The sequence below is a fragment of the Numida meleagris genome, chromosome 10 (assembly GCF_002078875.1).
Source record: "Numida meleagris isolate 19003 breed g44 Domestic line chromosome 10, NumMel1.0, whole genome shotgun sequence".
NCBI lineage: Eukaryota > Metazoa > Chordata > Aves > Galliformes > Numididae > Numida > Numida meleagris.
In genome coordinates this window covers 2,704,484-2,731,152 of record NC_034418.1, presented here as the reverse complement: position 1 = coordinate 2,731,152, position 26,669 = coordinate 2,704,484, and the positions used below count along the sequence as shown (strand labels likewise).

General features: G+C 40.5%; 1 protein-coding gene across 5 annotated transcripts in view; it reads right to left on the bottom strand.

The window, feature by feature from the left end:
• Positions 1-23,664, bottom strand: part of ESRP2 (epithelial splicing regulatory protein 2) — a 44,330-nt gene extending 20,666 nt beyond the window's left edge. For all 5 annotated transcript variants that reach the window (XM_021408386.1, XM_021408387.1, XM_021408388.1 and 2 more), the window contains exons 1-4: positions 23,503-23,664; positions 23,106-23,258; positions 22,090-22,218; positions 1,625-1,738 (exon numbers count right to left, since the gene is read on the bottom strand). In XM_021408386.1, the coding sequence (XP_021264061.1) occupies positions 1,625-1,738; positions 22,090-22,218; positions 23,106-23,240 (378 nt within the window). In that variant the 5' untranslated portion in view covers positions 23,241-23,258; positions 23,503-23,664. The remainder of the gene's footprint in view (positions 1-1,624; positions 1,739-22,089; positions 22,219-23,105; positions 23,259-23,502) is intronic.

The following is a 26,669-nucleotide window of genomic DNA, read 5'->3' as shown; positions in this document are numbered from 1 at the left end:
CAATGCAGAACAGCTCAAGTAGACAGCCAGAAAAAAAAAAAAATCACAAAACCCTCCAAAATGGGTTTTTCTGCTATATAAATTCTTCCCATTAGGATGCTGTATTTTCTCTTTTGTGGTGACATTTAAAACCAATACTGTACCAAGACATGGTAACAAAGTATATATAAATATTGTTAAGAATGTAGAAAATACCTTTCATCAACTTAAAGACATTCCTTCTTTACTGTTACATATTTGATAAGAACTTCAGTTATATAACATTATTAAACAAATATTTAAGCATTCTTTCATTTGAGCGTTGGCTCCTGTCCCCATGTTATAGACCAGAAATAGTTCTGTTCTAATTCAGTATTTTCTCTCTTACTCTCCAACTGTTTCACGATATGAAAGTTTTGCTTTGCTCTAATCCCCCTCTGAAAATAAACAATTGAGAAAAGTCACAAAGTAGCCCTTGTTAGCAATTGCAAGAGCCAAGTTCTGAGGCTTAATGACATTTAATGTTCAGGAAAAACTAAATTGCAGCAAATGAAAATGCATTGGAGAAAAAAAAATAGGAGAGAAAAAAGAGAAAGAAATGCAGTACTGGAAGATTAAGAATGCCATCACATCCATTTCTTGATCTGGTATGGGCAGTTACTGCTTCCACAGCATTACAGGATGCTTGTTCTTTTTGGTTTTGTGCTTTAGTTCATTTGTTTCAAGACAGAAAAACAAAGAATTACCCACAATCCATATTGCAGGATGGCATATTAAAAGAGAAAAACAATTTTAACACATTTGAACACTAAATATCATTGTTTCCATGTTTCATTCCTACAAAAGCATGTGTTTTTATGAAAAGTCACAATGTTATGTTTTATAATACAACACAAATGCCAAACAAGTATTTCTAGAAACTCAGCATGACCAGTACGCTTATACAGAGAAGAAAAAAAACGCAGATCAGTCAACTCCTTCGGTGTAAGCAGCACCCATTCCCGTGGGGTTCCTGCAGACCCTGTCAAGCAGGCTAACTCAGCAGCCACCACCCTGCACAAGGGCGAGATTCTTCTTCCTGTGCAAGTCAGGCTTGATTGGAAACTGCTGCTTCACGTGGGAGCAGCAAATAAGCTGTCGTCCTACTTCCTGCTGAATAAATACAGACGGGAAACAATTGCCATTCTCCAGGACAAGTCACTGCCTGCATGTTTACTTTCTATAGGACATTGACACATGGCTCCTACCAATTTCAGGTTTGGTACAAACCCATAGCCCGGCACGAGACCAATGACTTAATTCAAACCTGAACAGAGCAGTACTTCTCTATCATGTCCACTGAGGTTAGACCTTCGTAATCATGTCCTATGACACAGAATTCAGACAACTTGTATTCCTTTCTCTAACTTGCCTTTCCTAATTTTCTTCTTCATAATGCTTCTCCGGGGGTCCTCAAGTACCCTAGCTGATTTTTTAAAGTAAGTGTTGTAGACTACTTCTGTGCTACAAAGTGGGGATCATCAGAAGTACTCCTGGAGCACCACAGTTCCCAGGGTTTTGTTGCTCATCTCAAACTCAGGTTAAGGATGTCAAAGAATATAGTTAAACACAGTAGTGCTCTTCTGTGTCAGTTTTGATCTCTTACCTTCTTAGATGTTTCTGGGTGGAGGACTTGTCGAATGAGTAACTGGCCATCGCTGCAGAGTGTGTAAGAGTTCCTTCCAAATGCTTTCAAATCACTGGATACCAGCTGAATAAACTGAAAAATAAAGTGACAACTTGCATTTACTGACTGATACACGTGATGCCATAAAACAAACAGTAACTACTGAAACTTTTTTTTTCCAAGAAGGTAAAAAGCTCAATACTTCATAACAACTTCTGAAAAAACATGATAGCAGATGCGAGCTCCTGATTAAAAGGCAAAGAAACAAAATTTGTTTGCAGAACAGAAAAGAAGAACACCAGCAATAAGATAAGAAGAACAACCGGGAAAAACTATGTGATCATGTAAAGGAAGTGGCATTGTAATAATAAGGTTCATAATCTGAACTAATTATTAAAATTGCTGTGCCTTGTTTTAAAGAAAAAATCCCTCCAAGATCAATCATAATACTAATTACATGGAGGTCTTTCTTCACCTATGCCACCTTTGACAACGGTTACATCCTTAATATTTTGCTTTAAATTTAACTTCAAAACAAAAAAACCCAACCCATCATGATTTACTGATGTTTCAAAAATTGTATGCTAAGAAAAACAAACTGTGGCCTGATGCCCTAAGAACTGAAATTATAAGATAAAACTACGTTATTCCTTGCATAGAACGGATAATCACCCCCAAAAGGTTAATTCTCAAGAGGAAAGGGCTCCATCTGTGTCTCACTCAGTGAGATGTTCCATCCTTGGACAACAGTCTCTGGCCTTTTATTAGTCCATGGCAGTATTAAATTCCCTGTTCCTAATTGTCAACTAACATAGTATAGTTTCTACATATATCAAATCAGCCCGTTAACCAAGATTCAAGAGAACAAATATAGTTATTCTAAGCTTCCCTCTTGATGCTACTCTCTCCCAGGAAAGCATCACATCACAAACAAAGCAATAATTAACATCACGATGCAGTAGCCACCCACTGCTCTCAACTATAACCTACAGTTGAAAAACAACCTCCCTTTAAATAGGAAAAAATTTGCAATTGTGAAGACATAAATATCTTGTCTTTTAATCTGTGTATGGGGAAAATAACAGCTGGTTTGCTTTATTATCAACACATACAATGCTTTACACAGTTACAGTCTCTGCTTTCTAAAGACAATATCCTAATGATCTGCTCTCACAGCTACATAGTGTTAACTTTGAACAAACAACAATTATGTCCCAAAGGTTAAGGCTCACAAGGGAGAAATCTTGTATTAGACATTGTAGTAGCAGCAGAGACAAGATTACCCTGGGCTTTAATTTGAAGTAACTGCTTAAATCCAATGGAGGTCCCCTTTTTAGGCTTGGACAGCTAACTCATGTTCTACTGCCATTCTGAGTTCAGAAGTGCTGCATGTCCTAAGACAGAGAACTGAGGGACAGAAGTAAGGAAAGCTATTTACACCAGCATCTTGTGCAACTTGGCTAATTTGAAGATAACAGATATATAATTTGAAGATATATCTACATATCTCTACATGTAGGTCACACTGAAAGTAATGCCTCCTATTTATTCCCACAGAAACTACAACAAATACAAAGAGGGCAATAACAGTATTTAATAAACTCTCAGCTACAAAAGACTATTTCTCAGCACAGTCACCACCATTAGCATTTTCACCAGCAATGAGCCTGCATACCACACTCAAAAACCTACAGCAGCAGAGATGACCAATTGTTGCTGTCACCACTACTGAAACGCATCACCCACTGCCTCACTGTGCTCAAATCCACTGCTTGGTCTCCATAGGTGTTCAGCAAGCATCAGTGAATATCAGCGGGTTCCAATTTTTCCATATGGAGGAGGAATTCAGCGACACACCTTTGCTTCCTTCACACTTCCACGTCAGACACCAACCTGTCAGACTGCCCCTCTGCTGCCGTCTGTCGCATGGCAACACAATGTAATGGAACATTGGTGGGAAGGTTCAGCCTCCACTCCCATATCACCAACACCCACCTCCAGCATCGAGAGCCAACACAACAAAATAGGAGACATTACTTTCAGAACGGCCCCGGTAGGTATGTCTATGATACTAAATAACTTCATTTTATATAGAAACAGAAGATAATTGAAACTTTTTAAAGGGTGAAATATCCCCCCCAGTCCTTTGCAAGGCAATTTTTTGCGCGCTATCAAAGCAAATGAACAAACCAACCAACCACAAGACATCCTTGCAGATCAGAATGCCAGTTTCCTCCTGACTGGTAGCCCAGGTTCCTGCCGCAAGCTGAAGGCCTAGAGAACCTGAGGCTATATAGCAAGTCATTGTTTAGTAGTGATTTAAAGTCAGAAAACTGAGATCCAAGAGTGCTCAAAATACCTCAGCTGATGTGTAAACACCAGAAAAAGAAGAAAATTCCAGAGCTCAAAAAGAACCACTTCAGAAATGCAGTTACGGGGACTGCCACAGCCACAGGCTGCAACAAATACTCTCACTATAACAACAAATACAGTGAGAACTGCCTTCTTACTAAATGCAACACCTTTCTTCTGTTTTAACTTCTGGGCACAGTAAAAAGCAAATATTTATAAGAAGGGATTGGAAATGGCAGTAGGCATTAGCCTCCAGAAGATGCACAGGTGCTCTTGCCAAAAGGAAGCAGAGCCTTACTGAGAGCAATAACAAAACACTCCCAGATCTCCAGCTTAGCCCCCTGTGCTTCTGAAGATGCACAGGAGCCCATATAACTTGAGTGCAATTAGAGAGTACTGATCAGATGCAAGATGTCCCATCTACATTGTGAGAGAAGCAGGAAATGCATGCAGCCTCCTTTTTATTTGTAAAGCAAATAGTCTTCAAAAAGTCTTTAGGTTAGAAAACAAAGAGAAAAATGTTTGGTCAAGAGAGGAAGCACTTATGCCAAACAGTATCAAATAAATTGGTAAAAATAAACAAATCAAGACTGTTGCACTGAAATATTCACTTTTCAGGTTGAGTTTCCCACACAACATACAGCTGAAAAGACAGATAAAGGCTATCACACACATCTGGGAGTTAAAGCAACTAGTGCACATGTATTTATAAAGCTGCATTAAAATACAAGTTCGGTGATTACAAGTTTCAGCTGAAAGGCCATTTCAGCCTCCTTCTTCACACTAAACATTTCAGGCAGCACCTCAGAACACAACCTACGTCAGTCATACACCAAGTATAGCAAGATAAAGTTAAGGCCACTGCCAGATTTACATTGCAATTTTCTTTCTTACGTGTTCAACAACCTGTCCACCACTCTTCCATTTTGTAAACTCCATCCACATCCCCTTAACTCCACTTAGAAAAACCATCTCAGCTATTTACCACCTGTCATTCCCCTTCATGCTGCTCTCCATAGCACTGCCCCACTTCAGCATGCAAAGCTGCCCCACATTGAGACTTCCTCCAAGCTCACACACCCTCTGTCTTCCCTGTTCACCTAGTCATTTTGCAGTAACTGAGTTAAATAGCATTAATTATCACTGTTTGCATCTTGCAACCAGGCCTCACTTAGACTGCAAGAACCAGTGTACAGGCATCACCCTCCACCCTTAATGGCTGGTTCCACCACTCAGTTTCTGCTAAGAGTTTCGACTAATCATTCTATATTTAAAGGAACATACTCAATAATTCAATAGTTAAATTAAAAAACAGAGAAAAGAGAAAGAATCAAACAAGCTGTTCTATATATTTACCTCCATGAAACATAAAACTTTTCTCAGGGAAAACATGCTGAGGGGGAAGGAGGGAATTTGAAGACCAGTTTGAAAAACTGGCCAAACAGGCTTTTGGTCATGTAGCCAAGAGTACAAAGAAAGTGCAGAGACATGTTTCGCCAGCAGCAGAGCTGGATGAAAGCCAGCACAAGCTGCTGTGTTTCCACGAATGAATCCCAAGAGGCTGAAATGACAAAGCCTGCTTCATGGAGCCTTAACCGAATGAAGCTGAGGGTCTTAGAGAAACATGAAGATTCCTCAGAGCTCTTTCAATAGTTACAATGCACTAAAATAAACCTCTGGCTATTTGGAGATTCCCATTTCCCTAACTAAAAACAGCTCTCATCCTTGAGAAAGGCCACCGCATCTGAGCTGCGTCTGTGGCTGGCATGGTAATGAAACAGATGTAATTCAGTTGCAGAACCCATCCATGCTGACAAGTGAACTGTATCTGAACTACCGACCTGTCAGCCTCACCTCTGTGCCAGAGAAGATCATGGTGCAGATCCTCCTGGATGCTATGCTAAGGCACATGGAAGAGAGGGAGGTGATATGAAATAACCAGCATGGCTTCACCAAGGACAGGTCCTGCCTGACTAATGTTGCTGGTTTTTTTAGTGACGGTGTAACTGCAACAGTGGACAACGGAAGATCCACTGATGACATCTACCTGGACTTTAGTAAGGCCTTTGACACAGTTGTCCATAACATTCTTCTCTCCAAATTGAGCAGATATGGATTTGACGGGTATACTGTTAGATGGATGAGGAGCTGGTTGCAGGATCATGCCCAGAGTGGCGGTCAATGGCTCAATGTCTGGATGGAAATTGGTGACGAGTGGTGTCCCTCAGGGATCAGTACTGGGACCTGTGCTCTTTATCATCTTCATCAGTGACATCAACAGTAGGATCGAATGCACCCTTAGCAGTTTGCAGATGATACCAAGCTGCATGGTGTGGTCAACATGCCCAAGAGATGCCACACAGACAGACCTAGACAGGCTGGAGCAGCAGGCCCAGGCAAACCTCATGAGATTCAACAAATCCAAGTGCAGCAGCTTGTACCTCGGTCACAGTAACTCCCACTATCAGTACAAGCTAGGTGATATAAGGATGGAGCCTTTTTTGACAGCCCTGTCAAAAAAGACCTGAGGGGTACTGGTGGATGGCAAGCTGGACATGAGTCAGCAATGTGCCCTCACAGTCCAGAAAACCAACTGTATCCTGGGCTGCATCAAAAGTAGTATGGTCAGCAGGTTGAGGGACGTGATCCTGACCCTCTCCTCTGCGCTGGGGAGACCTCACCTGGAGCACTGCATTCAGATGTAGAGTCTTCAGCACAGGAGAGATGTGGACCTACTAAGACTGCATCCATAGCAGGGCCACAAAAACGTTCCAAGGGATGGAACACTTTCTCTACAAGGTCAGGCTGAGAGAGCTGGGGCTGTGCAGCCCAAAGAAGAGAAGGCTCTGGGGAGATGCGATTGCAGCCTTTCCATACCTAAAGGGGGGCTGTAAGAAAGAACTCAGACTCCTTAGCAGGGTCTGCTGTGATGGGACAAGGGGAAATGGTTTCAAACTAAAGGAAGGGAGACTGACATTGGATATAAGGAAGATTTTTTTTTTTTTTTTAACAATTAAGGTGGTGAGGCACAGGAGCAGGTTGCCAAGGGAGGTCATGGATGTCCTGTCCTTGGAGACACTCAAGGTCACGCTGGGCCAGGCTCTGAGCACCCGATCGAGCTACAGATGTCCCTGTTCATTGCAGGGGAGCTGGGCTAGATGACCTTTAAGGGCCCTTTACAACACAAACAATTCTGTGATTCTATATCTAAAACCAAGATAATCTGGAAGGATCCTCTCTTCCATTCACCTCTGAAAATTAACAAAATTTTTGGCTGCTTCTTACTCATCGGATCTTTTTCTAGCTGTTCTTCGAGCATGGATATTTCTGTTTATAACACACAAAAGTTTATCTGTTTCACTTCTGTTAGCTCTACTGACCCAACACAGCTAATGGAACCAGGCTAAACACAAAATTATTCACAAAGCCTGAGAATTAGAGGCATCTTTGCAATTTAACTCTGGACAAAATTAGCTTCCAGAAAGAAGCCTAGCTTACATCTTCCACTTAAGCTGGACATGTACCCATATCCTCCATGTAGAAAGATATGCTACTGGAAAATTTAATCAATGCTCTTTGCTCAATTGGATGGTCCTCACTGTGTAAGAGCATCATTTCATATCAGTGATACCAAAAGAATGCTGCTAAATTATCCAGAGATTACAATTTGGTGCTGAATACATGTAGAAAAGTGATCAATTTTTTGCCATGCTATCTTACTAAAAAGTGCTCATTTTGACTCCTATGGCATCTTCAGACTGCGGGAAGTCAAGTCACTCCTGGTCCAGCCAAAAAGTAAAGACTGCGAAACTAACAGGTGATACTTGATTTCACAAACAACCTGTAAAAAAAGTGTAACAGCCTCCATGTTCTAGATGAGTCCTTCGCAAAAGAGGTGTGAAGCCCCATTTTTATACACACATACATGAATACACACTAGTGTCTGCCTCCTCCACAAACAGAACATTCTAGCTGTTGCTTTGCTAGAGAACATGCATAATTTAAAAAGGTAAAAAACAACAAGAACAACAACAAAAAACTTACACAGGAGTGACATCATTTGGTCATTATTAAAAGGAACACATACAGGAATAACTTAGAGAAAAATTATTTTGGCTCACCTAGATTCCTATATTCCAATATACTCCCATGAGCTTAAGGAACTCAAATTACTAATACACAGCTGTCCACAAGAAACAGTGAAGATACACTCCACAGATTTTTATAATATGCTGTTTGAGATAAAATGTTTTATGTGAGTCACACACATTTCAGCTGCTTACATCCCTTTTGTTAAAACCTGGACAATTAGATGTGGCCTCTTCCCTAAGCCCCTCATTATACTAAGAAATTAAGAATAAGTTAGGACTCTGATGAGCAAAGGAGGAGCTAAACATCTACTTTAGGTCTCTTTCGCAAACATATTCTTTAATCTATGTAAAAGATCTCCTCCAGCAACGAGTTGCTGGAACGAAGCATAGGACAGCATAGATTCCATTACAGGCACATGGCTCTTACACAGAGATGTAAGCATCTGTGTGTGCATGTTGGCGTCTATGTATAGAATTATGCATAGTGACAAATTAAATTAAGAAATCAGATCAGTCGAGCTTTTGTGTTTGCACGTCTAATAACTCAGGCTTTCTAAAGTGATGAAATTGATGTTTCTAAATTCCAGGTCACTGTTTCCCAAGGCTTTGCTTTAGATCTTGCAATTATTACATTTTCATTACATTTTTACTAGCATTATGAAGTTGGAGAAGTACAGTTTATCAGACAGGTTGACAGAAGGAATTTATCTACCTCCACATACCAGAAACACTAACATCTATTCAAACTTGCACATATAGCAGTTTTATGCTGTAGAAGCAACTTAAGTAGCAACTATAAAGTGTTTTTTCCTTCAATCCAGAAACATCAGAGTCCATTTTCATGCAAACTCTCCTACTTTGACATATGATCTTTGTCAACTGAAAAAGGTATTAAACCCTCCTCCTAATTATAGCTCTCCTAGCAATGAGACCACACACTCGTTCACTGCAAAGTGGTGATATGTAGTCTTAATGTGCATCTCATATGCCTCAACTAAAGCCAGGCTGTTTACCACCACATAGGATATTCAGACTTGCGTTAAAAAAAAAAAAATACAAAATTATCATTACTTATTACACGTTACTGTAAGTCACTACATCACAGCTTTAAGCTGCCTTTTAGGCCTTTGGTGTGGGTTATTCTTTGCTTGTAGCACAGATCATATAGCAGAAAGAAGACACATCATTGTTAAGAGAAGTATTAAACAAATGAAAACCCCAAAACACAGCCTCTCTGAAGACAGTCCACTATGTCTTCACCTTCAACAGGCAAAGATATTGCAGGCCTTGCCTCAGAGACTGATTTTATGGAGTGCCCTCTACAATTTATCACCAGAGAACAGCCAGAACCAAGCATACACTTGCAGGTGCAGTTCCTGCAATGAGATCTCTGATGTCCGAACACTGCAGCAGGCTGCCCAGTGAATCGGCAGTGTCTCCATCCTTGGAGATACCACAAGACTCAACTGGATACAGTCCTGGGCAACCTGCTCTAGCAGCCCCTGCTTTAAGGGGTTGAACTAGAAAATACCCATACATCCCCTTCAACCTCAGCTATTCTATGACTCCGATCTCTTTGGGCTCTTTGTTTTGTCTACTCTGCAGTTACACAAGAAGTTGTTACATCAATGTCACCTTAGCACATACGTGGTGTTTGTGTGTGTCTTGAGAGGAGGAGTGAGATGCAGCAAAATTTGATAAAAATAACTTCTCTGCTACCAAACATAAGCAAGACTGGAGCACTGCTGAAAAACAAACCAGGAAAGTCTCCCTTAAGACTTAAAGGCTTTAATACAGCATGAGAAATCTCAGGAGTAACAAATCATTGATTTGGTATACAAAGCTTGAACATGCACAACGTACCCATGCATGATATGACAACTATGGAATATGTTTTCACCTGGACTTTGTGCCTTAGACTCTACACCCAGAAGGGTTTCACATTTATTTACAATACTCTTCATTGGCAGTTTTCTACTCCTTCACTCTTCAAACCTTGTTGATAATGTCAGCCTTACCCATGCAATGGTGGAATTTAAAGCATGTCAATACTACTGGAAAGTGCGCAGACTACTTTTCAGCAGTATTTACAAGTACGATAACCCTTTATTGTGCCAGGTAACTTTTTAAACAGAGAATCCTATAGTAAGCCCTCGCCTTTGTTCATCCGTTAACTGCTATTTCTCATGGCTGATAATGGATACATGGTGACCTTGTACTGAAACTGCTCTATGGGGAAGAAAAAACAACACTTAAGCCAACAAGCTGCAGCTGATTTTTTTTTCCCCTCTCTCCCTCCTAGTAACATAGAAGTTACTACATTTAGATACTATTTATGCATGAAAAAAGAATTGCCTCTGGGCTTCCTTTCCCTGCAGAGAAAACTTAAAGAAGATGGTACAAGCAGCCCAGGTCCACTCTCCAGAAATGCCACAAAGCAGTATTGCCAGTTTGATTTTACTTCCTCCAACACTAAGGCCTGAGATTACTTAGTGACTGAAAGCTAGCCCGGACAAAGGCGTGGCTTTCATTTCTAGCATGCCACAGATGGTATAACAGTGCTCGGAATGATCACCTATCGTATAAAGGTACTAAAATGGTATGAAATAACTGAGTAATCAATCACAATGGCCACCATAGGCATAGCTGAGATAGTCCACTACTGGTCCGCGCATTACCCGCATCCGGTACAGCTCCCATCCAACTCTGGAATTTGCAAGTGTAAGAACAGGTTTGCCTACCTCAGTCTCAAGGAGCTGCAGGAAATGGCAGCGAGCTTGCAAGCACTGTAAGCTGGCTTCTCCTCAAGTATTCCGTGCAACTTCTTGCTACCTACTAACCTTGTTATTTTGTATTCTTCCCTGGACAGACTTTCAACAACAGCAAACCAGGTACCACACCTCCTGCTGTTTCTGATGTTCTTTCAAAACAGTCTCATCTACCCTTAGTGTCTGTATGGACACAAACTCTTAATGTTTCCTTTCTCATATTAAAAAAATAATTCTTCTCCATACATGGCACGAACTTCTACCAACAAAGACAGTGGGATTAAAGTCTCAGTCAACATCTGCCTGGAGTTCTGCCATAAATTCCAAACACAGTAAGCCTTCAAAACAACAAGCAGCTAATAAATAAATAAATACAGGATATCTATTTTTAACACTATCTGAAGATATCCATTTTCATCTTTTCCTTCGTTGCTGGGAAGCTGAAATCTCAAGAAATAATACCACTCTGTCCTCGTTGCCATCACACTGGTCACCATAGAGTTGTAGAGTCAGAGTGCTGCACAGCCACATCCACCTCTCATTATGATGTTAGGAGTTCAAGCGAGAAAATTCAAGTTGATTACATCCTTCTCATTCAACAAATACTTTAAAATCCATCATATTCTTTCACAGTTACACAGAGAGGCTGTACATTTAGCTTAGGTAAGCCTAACCTGCCATTGGCTTTCCGCATGAGAACCTTTCCTTTTTCTTTTTTTCTATTAAGACTGGTCCAGTAACCAGTAGAATGTAGATACAGAAATAAAGCAATGGTTGTCACACATTGTCTGTCCCAGGGACAGCTTGTACAGCATCAAAAACATTGTTGTGACTCAACATCATCATAAACTGTTTTAAACACGTAAAGTTTCTACCTTATTTCTTTCCTTGCCTCATTTTAACTGGACCTGGGCCTTTGTGCTACAAGGTACACAACAACTACTTTAAAGTTTAGTTTTTTCTAGGAAAGAATGCCTTCTGCCAAGACAAAGACCTGTCGAAGCCATCCCGCTTGAGGATTTTATGACCATATTCGATTAATTGTTTCTCAGATAGAAGTTTGCAGCTCTAGTTCATTTGCATGCTTTCCAGCTACGGTATCTACAGCATCTAATTCAGGTAATGCATTACGCATAAAAGGGGAGACCATGGTGCAGGCCACCTAAATGTCACGGCAATCAGGTCACAGCTTTTATCTTCAAAAGCACGGTCTGTTTTAATAAGAGAGTGCTGAAATGCGCAGGACTCCACAAATAAGCCACTAGCAGTTAGCCTTGTGTGAGACAAAAGAAGCCCAGTCCAGCAGCATAAGAACTGCAGTCTCTGGACTTACTTTACAACTGTATTATGTGTCAGGGAACCGACCAATAAGGAAACACTTGCAGAGAAAAAGCAGGTTGCTTTCCTGTTCAAATTAACCCATATGGCAGAGGCCACTAGATAGCAATAACAAACAAAATGCAGAAAAATTACGTATCTTGCAGATCACCTTAGCACGTGTTTGTGTGGGTTATTCACAAGTCTGTCTTTATACAAAAGATAAGATTCAGGAAACGTGAATTTTTTTTTTTTTTTGGCAAATATTCCATATTCTGTCAGCCTTTTACCTATATTTCAGACAGGATTACAGTGGTGCCTCACACTCCTCATAGGCTGCAGGCTGTCAGTTCAGCTCACAGAGCAAGTCACTGCAGCCTGAAAGAAAATGTTGAACATACTTTCTGAACTCTAGGTTTGAATACAGTGCGACTAGTATTTCCTAAAATTTTGATTTAAGCACAAGCTCTCCCTCACAGTATTCTATACGACCCCCACTCTCTCTTACCTCTGATTCAAGGACAAACTTTCAATAGCAATGTGATCTTTAGCACTGGCTCTATTGACTGTAATGCATGGTACCACTATTTACTCAACACTACCTCATTGTTTGTAGTGCAAGCTTAACCAGTTGTAGAACAGCCAATGCCTTTAAAATTAAATGTCATTTTCTGTTTTTTTCCCCTTTTCTTTTTCCAGGTTCTTTTTGCAGTAATGTCCAAGGAAAGAAGACGAAATATAAAAACAAGGCATACATATTACCCACAATTCTGTTTCCTTCAAGATTCTTTCGTACTCCTGCCTCACCTCTAACCTGTACAGTAGGAGTATAATACACTTTGACTGTCCTGAATAATAGATCTGAAATCCATTACATGTCCTTACTTATAAAATAATCCAAGAAATCCTTGCTCAAACTTACAAATATGAGCAAAAAAGTAAAACATTTATGAAACTGCTCCAAGTTTTCTGTTTCTTGTTCAACGTGCCATTAAGAAAGCAAAAATGAGAAGCAGATCTCTAAGCTAAAAAGCCCTTGGCCTCCGAAATTTTGAAGTCACAGCTTGGAGGAGCAAGACCATGCATCAAAAATTGATTAAGCTTGAGAAAAGGAAAAGTGAAAATAAGGAAAACAATTATCTCTAAGATTGGAGCGGTCCATGACGGAGTAAGATCAGAACTTACATTGGGCTTTCCAAGGGATGCAAACCTACCCGACACAGAACAAGAACATTAATGGTGGCATTATTTAGATGCTGCTTAACCTTAGAGAACTGCATGCTCTTTTCCAGGTAGCTTTTTGTTTCTGAAACCTTGGGACTGAGAAGACTTGATAGGAGTTGTATAGAATATGAAGCAAGCCACGCAGCTTCTTGTGATCAGTTCTTTCTGTCTGAGGTTTGAATGGAGCAGTGGGGGGGGGTGATTTATATCCTCTTGGATTTCTTTATGTATATCACAGTTGCAGCAGCTTTCTTCTTCTGCCTTACATATTTACCTGATGCCCTTTCACAATCTTTACAATAAGCAGAAGTTCATCATGTTACAATTTGTGCTGTAAGGAGTAACAGTGGCTGCTACACTCAAACAAACAATCAAGGAAATCCCAAAGCTCTTTCTTTCAGTCATATTCTTGCAAGAGCAATGCATCTTCCAGCTCTCAAACCCATACACCCCCCCCCCAATCCAATAATTACTCAAGATATTTGATGTCTTATACACCATTTTGTGACTCCTTTTGGCTGCAAAGGACTCCCAAGTTAACACAGAATAAAATCTGCTTACAAAGGGAAGTTTCCATAATGGTTTTTACATTCCCATTTTCCTGGTTGCACGATATAGCACTTCTGAACTTTTAGTGCAATTCACTGCAACAGAATTACTTGTCAGGAAAGTCATTCTGACTTAAATTTGTGTAAACACATTTGATTTCACACACTGCAAACACCTTCACAATTCATTAAAACATTAAAGTACATGTTAAATTTCTGAAAATCAGTGCCAAAGATTGAAAACACCACTAATTAACTTTGGTTTCAACTCACTAAGAATGATAATACAGACAGCTCCAGACTGCCCTGAGATCAAGTAATAGAAGCTTTTTCTTTTAAGCTGAAGGGTATGCAACTTCATCATAGAAGCCAAGTTTTTTGAAAAGAGAATACAAACAGTTCCTTAATCTTGAAATTAAGTTCCCTTCCAAATTTTAGCACTAACACAATATCCCTTTCTCAACACATTTTGCCCCTCTCTACCTCGTATGGCACTACAAAGCAAGGTAGCAGCAGGGAAGGAAAAACTCAAGTGTTCTTAAACTGAAGTTTGGGAAAAGTGGTTTTTTTTCCTTCTTTTCCACGTTATAAATGCTCACAAACAGTGGGCATTAAAATTTCAATTTCTAATAATTTTCAATGTAATATTTACCTTATAAATCACAACGTTCACAGCACATGGATTTAATGAATGAGGGACAGATCAGTAAAGCAGTTGCGTATAACAAAGCAAAGCAGAGGTCACCATATAGAAGTATACTGGAGTAAGTTGTGAACATTTCAAAGAACATCAACACATTTATCAGAGCAATGTGCCAAGGTTTCTAGAGCAAGTGCGACTTGTGATCCAGTACCTACTGAGGATACATACACGAAATTGCCTTTCAAAGCATTTATATTTTCCTTTCTTGAAATGAGCATGTAGCTGACAGAAATTGATGAGAAAGGTGAACAACAACATGGTAGCCCTGCAGTTTTCATGCAAATCAGCAACTGTTATGAAGAAAAAAGTATTTCTGGAGCAGGAGAGAATAGGATTTACAACAGGGAAGAAAAAAAAAGACCATTTACCAAGATCTATATAAGGACAACACTAAATCAGTAATGTAGCAAAGAATTTTAAAAACAGCAAAGTAAGTTATTTGAGAGCAATGCAATTAATGTATCCATAGGCTTTCTATTCATTGTTTCCAATTTTTTCTAAAGATTTTTAATACAGACAAATCTTTCATTATTCTATTGAATTACAAATACACGTAGAAGTCCCACTTCCAGGGAATACAATTACATGGCATCAGGTTTTCCCCTCACATTTGGGGTTACTAAAATGGCCCTATATTAAAACTTGCTTGCTGCAGTAAGCATTTCACCGTGCAGTTTTGCATAACACATCAGCCACAGAGATCCACAGCCACTTAGATTCCACGATGCTCTATTAATAATCTTAAATTATTTGACATTCTGTTTTCCTAATTATGATCCCGTAAGTTGTAGCAATTCCATCTGTACGCAGTACTGCCATTTTAGCCTGCTGCTTGACTTCTCTAGAAACACTGCCAAACAGATAGAGGAATCACTTGCATTCATAAACTTCAGATGGTAAGAGCTTGCTAACGAGATGCCAAAGTTACAAACATGAGGAAAAGACAGTGTTTCTATTTATGTTTCTAACTGGAAGACACAGAAGCTCCAATTTTAACCGTATGAAGCATAAAACAATACAGAGCTGATGTTATGTAAATAGTTTCTCCTGAACAAGTCAAATCACAATCAGCATTTTTACAGTGTTGGCCACAACTCTGCTTTGCTAGCACCATCAACTCCTGTCAGCATCTATGTGTCACTCTCAAACCTAAATGCTCAGCAGAGAAGTGTTGCAACACGTTGACAGAGGTGTTGCCCTCATTTGGAAGCACCCAGCCGCACAAGACCTGCCGCATATTAACTTAAGGGTGTTTTTGTTTTAATAAGAATTCTGTGCAAACCAGCACACTGATGCAAGAGCAGCACAGCTGTCCCAAGGGCCACATCAAGTGCCACCCAGCCAACAGGGAAACAGTGAAGGTTTGCAGACAATACACAGTATCCACAATGAATTTGCTAAACTGCTTCCATGTTAACGTGTAAGGACTGGTAGAACCATTGCATGCTATTTATTATTAAAAAAGTCGAACTCAAATCCTTTATTCTTCCTTTATTATCCTTCAGACAATTTTGAAAGCCCTGAAAATAGTTCATTAACACATTTCCAAGGACTTTTTCAGTAGCTACTTACAGCAAGTTATAAAACAAAGCTCAAGAATTTTGGGGATCACATATTCACCACCAGCAATGTTTTTATTAACAAGGTTCTACCCTGTACTTCACCATCTTCCAGAGACTTTTTAAAAGTTGCAAGTACAATTTCAAGAGAAATTCAAGTATTTGGTATAACATTATAGCTATGAGAACACTGCAAAGCGCCAGCAATACAGCTCTATACACTGAACAAAATCAGGTTGCTCAGAATAGCTTGAAACGCCTGAATCCACACCTGCCATAGTAACGTTTATTTTTCTATACAGGCTAGTCCATCTAGCCCTAGTGAGAGAATTAACATTAATGTTTAACTTCATTGAAACTAGCAGCAGCATCCACTACCTTCAAAAGCCTGCTCAGGCTTATCCTGAAACTACCAGGTCAAATCATTCACTTCTAATGAATATTGCTATCTCCCTTCATTTTAAGAGAAGGAAGAACGTAGCCCGTCTAACTGGGAATACCACATTTTTATGCTTTCAGAGAAACTAATACACAGCTTTGGACAAATTCCTGTATTTAATTCTCCAGTCATTCTAAAGTTAAATGCGCCTAAATATAGGAACAAAGCAAGGTTTAAATACTCGAGGAATTCAGATAAAAGTTGCAGTCTTAGGATAGGCTAGATTGTTTTTTTTTTTCATAAAAGCTAACAGAGCACAAATGCTGTTAATAACAAATGCATTCACATTATATATGTACGTATATTTACGCATGCATTATATATATAAAGCACAGGGATTGTTTCTTGAATTAACTCTCAACTGTTTAAGAGAGCAGATTTTAGTGCCTTAATTATAACCCAGGGGGAGCTGAGTACCACAGAGAATTTGTAATAGGAAAAAAAAAAAAGTGGTCTAAACCACTACCAACAGAATTAGTAGACTCTTTAACAAGAGCTTGCTATCCATTTTCATTGCTAAACAGAAAAATTCCAAATTGTAGCAGCCTGCAGCTACAAGAAGCATTACCACACCCTTACTTCCCCACCATAAAGATGGACAATATTCCAATATTAGGTATCAAACTATTTAACTAGTACTCAGCTAAATTTATCAGAGGAAACAGGAAGCTACTAGATGCTAACAGCCAGTAAGAATGGCACATAAGGCTGTAGAGAGCACTCAGCCCTCCACCAGCAGCAGGGCTCTGTGTCTCACCTGCTCTGACAACCCCAAGGCCACATCTGTCAGTCAGGGGATCCTCATCACTTTCTGCTGACACCAAACCAAGGCCACACTACAAACTGCTTGGCGTCCCACCTGCCTTCAAGCATTTCTCTCATTTCACCCACAGTGCTTGCCCACGCCTTGGTGCTATGGCTGTCCTCTGCAGCCATCTATCTATCTATCTGCCACACCGCTCATCAGACAGAGCTGCTCCAGACCAGAGCTGGTATTCAACTCAGAACTGTGTCCTGCTCCATTTTAATGCGTAGCCCGCAAGACCTCTGTACAGTCAGAATGCAGGGGGGAAGAGGTCCACGTGAGAACCACCTAAGTGAAAGGTGCCACAGAGTTTTTGTGCAACTGCAGCTTGAGAGCATGATGTGGGGGAGAAATACCTTAAAGCTGGCATCACCATCGAACATGTTGGATCATGAAAGCAACCAAAGGGTGTAGTTTCATGGGACGTAAGCTTGGACAGCAGAGCAGCTTAGAAGATCCCACCCTATCTGCTCAGTTCGGTGATCCCGTTCATAGCACAGCTTCACAAAAAGCTTTATTGTCACAACAAAAAGGATGGCAAAGTACAGCACAGGGGTGAGAAAGAAGCTGGCTTCATTGCTGAAGCCAAGTCTTGTGAAACTACACCCTAAATATTTGCTGTGGAAAGAACAGCCTGCTCAGGAACACTTGCCAAAGGTTTCCCAAACACCTGCTCCAGAACTTCCAAACTCAGACCCAGCAAATACTCCAAAATCCAGACTCTATCAAGAGCTATGCTGGGCCAATATAGTCACCAAATAATCTCAGACTGGAAGACCAGACAGAGTGCCAATAAATAAAGGACTAAAGTTTAGGTTGTAATGCGTTTCAAGAAAATGTCATTGAACACAGAAAAGTATTTATATGCTTCTTAGTTCTTGAGTTAGCTAAACTTAATGTGGTCAAATAACAAAACATGAATTATCCTTCTAATCCAGGAGAACAGCTCAGCATTACCACTAATATACATCTGAACTTCCTTCTTTAGTATCTTTTATTTTTTGGATTCGTATTTATTTCACTATAGACTGGCAGTCAGCACGCATTTTCAGGCTTTTTTCTCCAGTCTGAAGCCTGAGATGCATTAAAAAAGTATTCAAAAAAAAATCACTTATCCAAAATGAAGGTGTGACAGCTGGAAAGAAGGAGCCAAGAAAACTTTCTGCTAGCATTTTGTGAAGAGGAGGCTGCAGAACAAGTTTCTCTTAAAAAACTCATAACCGGTTTATCAGGTTAGAGGAATTCAGTAGTTCTTCCACCTCTTCCCCCATTTCTTTCCCAGTGCTCACCTAACCAGCTCGTTGCTTGATGAATTTCTTGATACCTGAGAAAATAAACTGTTCCTGCAGCTCACGTGAACAATCAATAAGCATTCAAACAGGCTTTAGAGAACTAGTAACTTGTTATCACCTGATGAAGTGACAGTCTCTCACTATTTTTACTTTGTGCGTAGTTTAGCAAAGAGGGGCAAAATGAACAGGTTGGTCATTCTACATTTAAGAATACAAACAAAATGTATCCCTGACTTATCGCATCCAATGTAAAGCATGAAGAAAGATCAGCAAGACTAGGACAGACAAATTTCTCATGCTTTAATGTCACTCCATAGATAAAATTTGGATGCTTTCAATAGGCCCCAAAGTAGATCCAGCTCTCATGAGAAACTCTCCCTGTTCACATAAATTGTTCAAAGTAAGAAGGTAATTACAGCTAAATAGTGCAGTCAGATCTTCCAAATTGTTAGCTCTTCTGAGACTGTATCCTTTGTCAGGGTGACATGCAAATAATGTCTTGCAAAAGGAAAGCAATATGTCTTAAGGCAAATCGTGCTGATTCAGCCAGGTTTTCTGCATAGGAAGAATTAAGAAATCCGTAACACTTTCAACTTTGTATTTGATCTTTAACTTAAGAATCCCCATGGCTATAATCCGAGAAGCGCTGGAAGATGTCATCTTAAAAGCCCTCACTTTTTTTTCTACCCAGTAGCATTCTTCATGTACAACAACACATTTCAGTCAGCAGTTATTCGTTCACCATTTGTGGCTCAAAAACAGAGCCAAGTTACAACTTTCATTTTGAACTAAATACATCAAGCAGACTGCTTCCAAGGCACAACTATTTCCCTTATATTTGTGTTATGAGGATTCCCTCTTCCCCAACCAAAACAGCTATCAAAACATTGCACATCACCTGCTAGAACACACAGCTGGATCCCATAAATGCACTAGCACGTGTGGAATCAAATGCTTGTTATCCTGGACAAAAACAGTATTAAAAACAATGCAGCAAAACGTATAGAACACACAGCACAATATAAACATTGTTTGTTTAGGGGGCACTGTGATTCAAAACGTCCCTTTGTAAACTTGCATGCAAAAATATATTGGGGAAAACAACTATTTCAGAATACTTAAGACAAATTCAAGTAATAAGTTGGGTAAGATGTAATGCTGCAAGAATATGAAATGCAATAGAAATGATGCAACATTCGTGGAATTGCTTTGCTGGGAAGTACAGACTTAACTACAGACTACAGGCTTCTGGTCGACTCTATCATTCCTGGAAAGTGAACTAAAAGGTTACAGAAGCTCTTCCACAGTCAGTGGAAAAAGCTCCAGGCCCACAGACGTTCATCTACTGTTTATCAGTTATGAACTGCCAAATCAGAATCAAAGAGTGGCTGAGGTTGGAAGAGATCTCTGAAGTGCAGACAGAAGTTACCATGGCTTTATGCTTGGAGAGCATCACTTCCCTCTACATGCAGAGGCTGAGAACCCAAGGAAAAAAACAGAAGCAGGCACTGAAACTTGTATTTGTAAGGTTAAGATGAGTGTTCGAGTGAGTAATTTGCATCTGCATCATCAGATTCTCTACCACAACCCAAGCAGGGTGTGGAAAGCTAATTTCACGTACTCTATAACATTATCTCAAATCAAGGTACAAGTTTACTTCCTCTTCCTCCTCCTTTTCAAATAATCACCTCATCTACCTGTGCTTTTGCTAAGCAAAATACTTAAACGAGGGGAAAAAATCTTTATATATCAATAAACACCTGAAACATCCTAAAATACATGATGCAGTTAAAACATTTAAGGGACTTATCTTAAAAAAAAAAATGCAGAAAAGTATTTTCTGTTAAAGAATATGGAGTTCTACCTCTTGCTACCATTGCAGGTGAGAGGATGAACTAATTCTCCACAAACTCCCACAGAGACAGGAAGCATGGAGGGGCAGGGACACCAGCTTAGGTGAAGGGTGTTCCAGGAGACTTAGGACAGAACTGGCTGCATCATAACTGGCACCCAACAATTAACAGCAAAATCACTAGTTCCATAGATACGTCAAACAAAAGGGATAAAACTGTTGTTTTTCAAGAGTCTCCACCACACCTACACACACAGCTAGTATTTCCTTTTATTTGCTAACGCAGACCCACCTACAGTGCAATTTACAGCAATAAGATACAATCTCTCATAAAGTATTGAGTATAATTAAAGTGTGTCTGTTATAAAGGTAAACAGAGTGTACTAGGCTAAGCTGTTCCAGATGTCTTTAGTGCAAGATCTGGGACAAGACCAAACCTGCAGCTGCACATTTTCTCAGGGGTTATTTTGAAGCTTAAAAAAAAATTTTTTTTTAGTCACCTCTCGGTCTTAGAATCTAGCAAAACTTGTAATAATTGGCTTTCATGGCGGATGTCGAGAAATTCCAAGACACACAGCAGTTACATATTTCTGTTTTTAAGGGTACCCACTCCAGAGTGAAATGTTAGCCGTTCCATATCAAAGAGGGCTAGGAGTCAGTCTGCCAAGCTATCTCTGTGTCACCAGAACTTACAGCAACATGAACCTGTTCTACTGCCTAAGCAAGTTTCTTCTGAAACACACCTACAAGTGACTCAGACAAGGTGTGGAAAGCCAGTCTTATATGTTCCACAAAAATGCACTATTGTATTTTTCCACTCGAGCACATTTTGTATGTATAAAAGGGAAAGAAAGTAGAATTTCAGGAACTGAGTAAGTATACAGTATTCGTATTAAAAGTTTTTAAGTACTTTATGGCCTCTTGAAGTGCAGGGATCACACAAATTTACAGATTCACTCTTAGCGTGATATAAGTCAGAGTAAAACACAGAAACTGAAGAAAGAATCAATCACTAATCAAGCACATCTGGGAGAATGAGAAACAACAAAAAGCCGCTGTTTTAATGCAGGATAGTTTTTAAAGAATTCATCTATTTTGAAGATTAACAACTGAGAGAAGACTCGCGTTATAGCAATGAGCCTGTACACTGAAACATGCCACCTGCATTTCAAAAGCTTAAGCAGCACTGCTGTTATCATTCTACATTTAAAAAAAAAAGGATTGGGCAAGAGAAATTCGGAACACAATTGTGCCTATCAAAGCAATCAGAAGCCAGAGCTTCCGAGAATCAGCTAGTGTTGAACACAACTCTTCTGGAATTACAGGGCTCCCAATTCAAGTGTTTCAGGTCTTGTTTAGGTTAGCTTTATCACAAACACAACAACTTGCTAATGACTCCAAAGAGACAGTTCAAGTATTTCATTTACCAAATAGTTGGGTCTTGTTTCCAGATTTCACCCTGAAGAGCCCCTGTTCCAAAGAGCAGCACCTCACCTGTTGAAGAACCCGGTCCAGAGGCTCAGCTTTGCCCAGTCCCTCTGGTGTTAAACCACTCACTTCACGACATTGGTCACTTAACTCCAAATTGTCTGCTTTCACCAGGGATTTGTGTAGCGTCCCTACCTAAAAACATGTAAGAAACAAGGGACAAAAGTGAGGAACAAACGAACGAGCTCTTTTTAACAATGCTTTCAGACCGCAGAAAAATCAGAAAGGCGCAGTATCACTGCCCCGGTAACGATCACAACGAGAAAAAGCATTTGTCGATTTCACAAATCGAAACCTTTCCCCTGGGTTTCTTCCCCTCCCACCCGGGAGAGCCACGCTCTCTGCTCCGGGCACCAGAGCTGGCCTTCACGCCACGCCGCTCGCACTCAGAGCTCATTTTAGGCGGAGTTGCTCAACGTAAAGGGAAAATCACCAAGTGTTAAGGCAGTTTCCCAAATCTCTTCACAAAACTGATCGTTTTATCAAAGCCCTTTATCTCCGGGGATTCTTATTCACAATAGGGCTTTTTTTTTTTTTTTTTTTTTTTTTTAAAAAGGGGAGAGAATCTGGAATACGTTTTCAGATTAGCATAAAAATTAAAGGAATTTAAGGTTCTCTTAAGCGTGAGCCAAACGTTGGTTAAAAAACAACAAAAGCCTCCCGCAGCAGGCCGCCCCGAGCCCGGCGGTTACGCCGAGAGCTCCCGGGGCAGCGTGCACGCCCGGAGCTCCAGAGCAGCTTTGTGTTTTGAGGCTGCGGAAGGCATCCCCCGAAGTGGGAACTACCGACGGTTCGGGAAGGACGGGGCGGGGGGAAGCGGCCTAGCTTTCCTTTAAAAGTTACCCCTTCCCTTAAAGCGTGACAAAACCGACAGCGATGGAAGGGCTTTGTGAAGGAGTAACGCGGTGAGCGAAGGGCCGGGCAGCCCTCCCCGGGGTGCATTTGTGAAATGAACAAACGGCCGCGGGCAGCCGCCCGCAGTGAGCCCCGCAACGCGCCCTCGCCGGGTGTCGAAGCCGTACCTTCTTGCTGGGGAGATCCACAACTTGCCACACCAAGAGAATTAGTTCCCTCTCATCCGAACCCAGTTTAGCCCCATATGCACCAGCTGTTGCCCCAAACAACACCACCAAAGAGTCACTGTGCGAAGCCGTCATGACCACAGGGGGAAACAACTACAATCAAAAGCAGAGGTCAAAAAAAGAGAAAAAAAAGTAAAAGAAAGACACGCAAAAGGACAAAAAAAGGAACAACAAAATCCCGCAAAGGTTCACCCCCTACCTCCAAGTGATCAAAGGGGAAAGGAGAGATGAGGAGTCACGGTATTAAGAGGAGAAAAAGCTGTTCAGGAGTTAGGTCTTTGGAGACCAAAAAAAAAAAAAAAAAAAAAAGGAAAATGGAGAAAACTCGCTTCTCTACCTGTTCCCGGTGATCTCCTTCTTCCCGGGGCCGATTGGGAGGTGAAATTAGCAAGCTGTGGGTTTCTTTCCCTCTGACATCATGGCAGAAGCCCAGCCTGAGCCTGGGCTTTTTTTTTTTTTCCCCCTTCGCCTCTCCTGAGTTACCTGCCCTCGGTGCGGCTCATGTGACTCTAGTCAATCTCCCAGAGGGACGAGGCCATTGGGTCTTTGGGAAAGGTGTAGGAGGGACGGAGGGAGAATCAACGCCTGGCTGATCTGGCCTGATTGGTTTTTGAGGGAGATCAGAGGAAAACTCCTTTCTGCGGTGCTGCCTGCAGGAAGTGCCTCTACCTGCTTTCAGTTCTGTGCGAGCCTGGCGAGCGCGCCCGGGGGCTTCAGCGGGGGCCGGGCGCTCCCACCGGGCCCACTTCTCCTCCTCCTCCTTTTTTTGTTTCTAGTTCTCTTATCCGAAGAGTATGCACGCGTACTTCCTAAAGCACGACTCGTGTCTTAGCTTTGAAATCCCCAAAACGAAAATCTTCACCTGCTTCTAGTTAATTGCATTTGTGGACGTTGCTGTGTACGAATTGAGCTATCAGTGCCAAAGTTTACGTGTAACAAAAGGTGGAATACGACACAGGGTTTCTTTAATGGATATTGCTGGCAGAAAGCACTTTGCATTCTAGGCCCTATCCTGTATGAGGCTACACAGCTGAACCCTTTTGTTTTTGAGGAAGTATACCAAGGATGACACACAAAATAGAAAGCCTTATGTTTCCTATATAAAATGGCTGGATAAAGGACTATTTCCTGGGCATTAACCACAGTCCAAGATGGGCAGTTTTTCTCCATAGCTCTTTTCTGTTTCACAGGTGAGACTCTACGATGGTAAAACACCACCTGGTTCAGCCACTATAGGAATGGTGCTGCAGGCATTGCTGCTGGCTGGTAGCAGCAGGAGAACCTGTAACATCAGGGGCCCTGAACATCTTCAGACACATTGTCAAAATCAAATTCATTTTAAAGCAGAAGTAACCAAAAAGCCTCTAAAACGGTTTGATTGTGCTATTATTTTCTTCTACTACCACCACTAACGAGTTTCTAATAATTTTTAGAGGGCAAATATTACAAGTTATACTTTTTTTTTTTTTAGTTTAACTAGATCTTCAGTTTGTAATTCAATATCAGTGTTGGGCTGAAATATAGTTTTTGGTGATCAAAAAGCAGTACCATTGCTAAGTCATGCCTAACACAGGGAAAACGCAGAGCTGGACAATTAACCGTGACTATCTAGTGGCTTTAAATATTAACATCTCATTTTCTTTCCTTCTTTAAATACATTAGTTTTATAACTGGCTAGTTTGGTGTGCTGTTTTAAAGCCTTATGAAGCAGCAGTTATGGACCCGGTTTGGCAGACACCAATTCACGTGCTACCAGCATCATTATTCTCATTTATTTCAGTGAAAGTAAACTACAGTTCAAGGAGACTAGCTTAGAATTCTAACTTACAAGCATTTACCTGGTCGAGACCCCTCGGAGAACTTCACAGCTCACAGGTGTAGCTCAGTGAACTTTACAAGGCAGCTGTTAAATGCCTCTCAGCTGTTGTCTCTGCTGCTCACGCGCAGCTGGCTGAAGAGCAGTCCTGACCATACCTCCTTGCTGTAAAAAGGGCAGATTCCCAAATACTCGGAGGTGAAAACTTTGATCTGTAACATAAATATAGTTACATAATAAGAATGTATTCAGCAGTATATTTTCTGGCACTGCTGAATTTACACAACAGCTGTATTTTCCTTCATCAATGCATGTCTAGAAGGCCTCAGTAAAACAAGAGCCCATTTATACTCCTTCTGGTTGGATATATTGGTAACGAAGCAGCTTAACAGCCTGTTAATTGTGCGTGGGGTGATTCTTATCCCTTTATAAGAACCATAAAAATGCATTCATTTCCAGTGTTCCTCTTATCCCAACCTATTGCTTCCCCTGTGTGTATGTCACAGAGGTGTCAGGGGGAAGGCAGCGTCTGACATATGAATGGAAACAGATTTTAGCTGTTCACAGAAAAAAGTGCTGCAATTTAGCCACAAGTCTGCCACGGTTTAGCTACCTTCATGAGGGTGCCATTTCAAAGGCTTAACGTGTAGCTACTTCATACAAAATGATAATTATTGGGTTTGTATGGAAGGCTATACACTTTACATACATGCTCACAGGCTTCTGTGAACTGGTACAAAGAGCGCCAGTATCTCTGCACCTGTCTTGTAGGATCTAACGTGAAAAGAATGAATACAAAAAATGGATATAATTTACTTGAGCAGTATCTCACGTTAAAGAAATCCTGTTCATGTAAATGCCAAAGACCTTCATACATTTTCAAGTTTTGCAACTGTCTTCCTGCTCCCCTCTACCCATAACTCTGCCACATTATTGATCTAAAAAAATGCAGAGGAATGACATTGCATGTCTCCAGAGAACAGCAACAGGATCCACTTCCTGAAACACCATGTGGTATAAGCCTTGTACACTGAGCATTAGCAAAGTTAATTTGTAACCGAGATCTTGTTGAAATAAAGAGTTTATGGCTCACCTTTAGCTTTAATCCGGGCAGTCATGTTTATAGACGTTCTTGTTTGTAGGCTCCATACAAGGATAATGTCTTGGATGGAGAATAAAAGTTTTAAAGATGAACATTCATTGTTATCCAAGTTTAGCATTGCAATTATTTCTTTTTCATTTATTTTTTTATAACAAAACAACACTGGAAAATAAAACTGCCCTACATTACATGAGAAAGTTGAAGAAGCTCATTTAATGCATTGTGCTTGAAATGGATAAAACTGCAGTGACAATTTCATTCTTACTGTACATGCTCCTCAGTTCCATAAACAGAATCAAAGACAAAACAAAACCAAGCCTCCCTTTTAATACAATATTATTTAAAACATCACTGACTGAATATTCTGATCACAGAAATCTTTTTGGCTTTATTTGGCTTACTAGCCAAATTAAAGAGGATGAAACTTAGAGACATGAGATATGGAGTGATATCCTTGCCACATTCAGATCTACAGCAAAACTTAGATTATCTTTCAGAGTAGCTAAAAGTCAGTCCTCTGTTCCAAACTTGTATATCAAAAAGTTATTTGTCTTCCTTCCTTCCTACTTTACTCACCAGTTAAAAG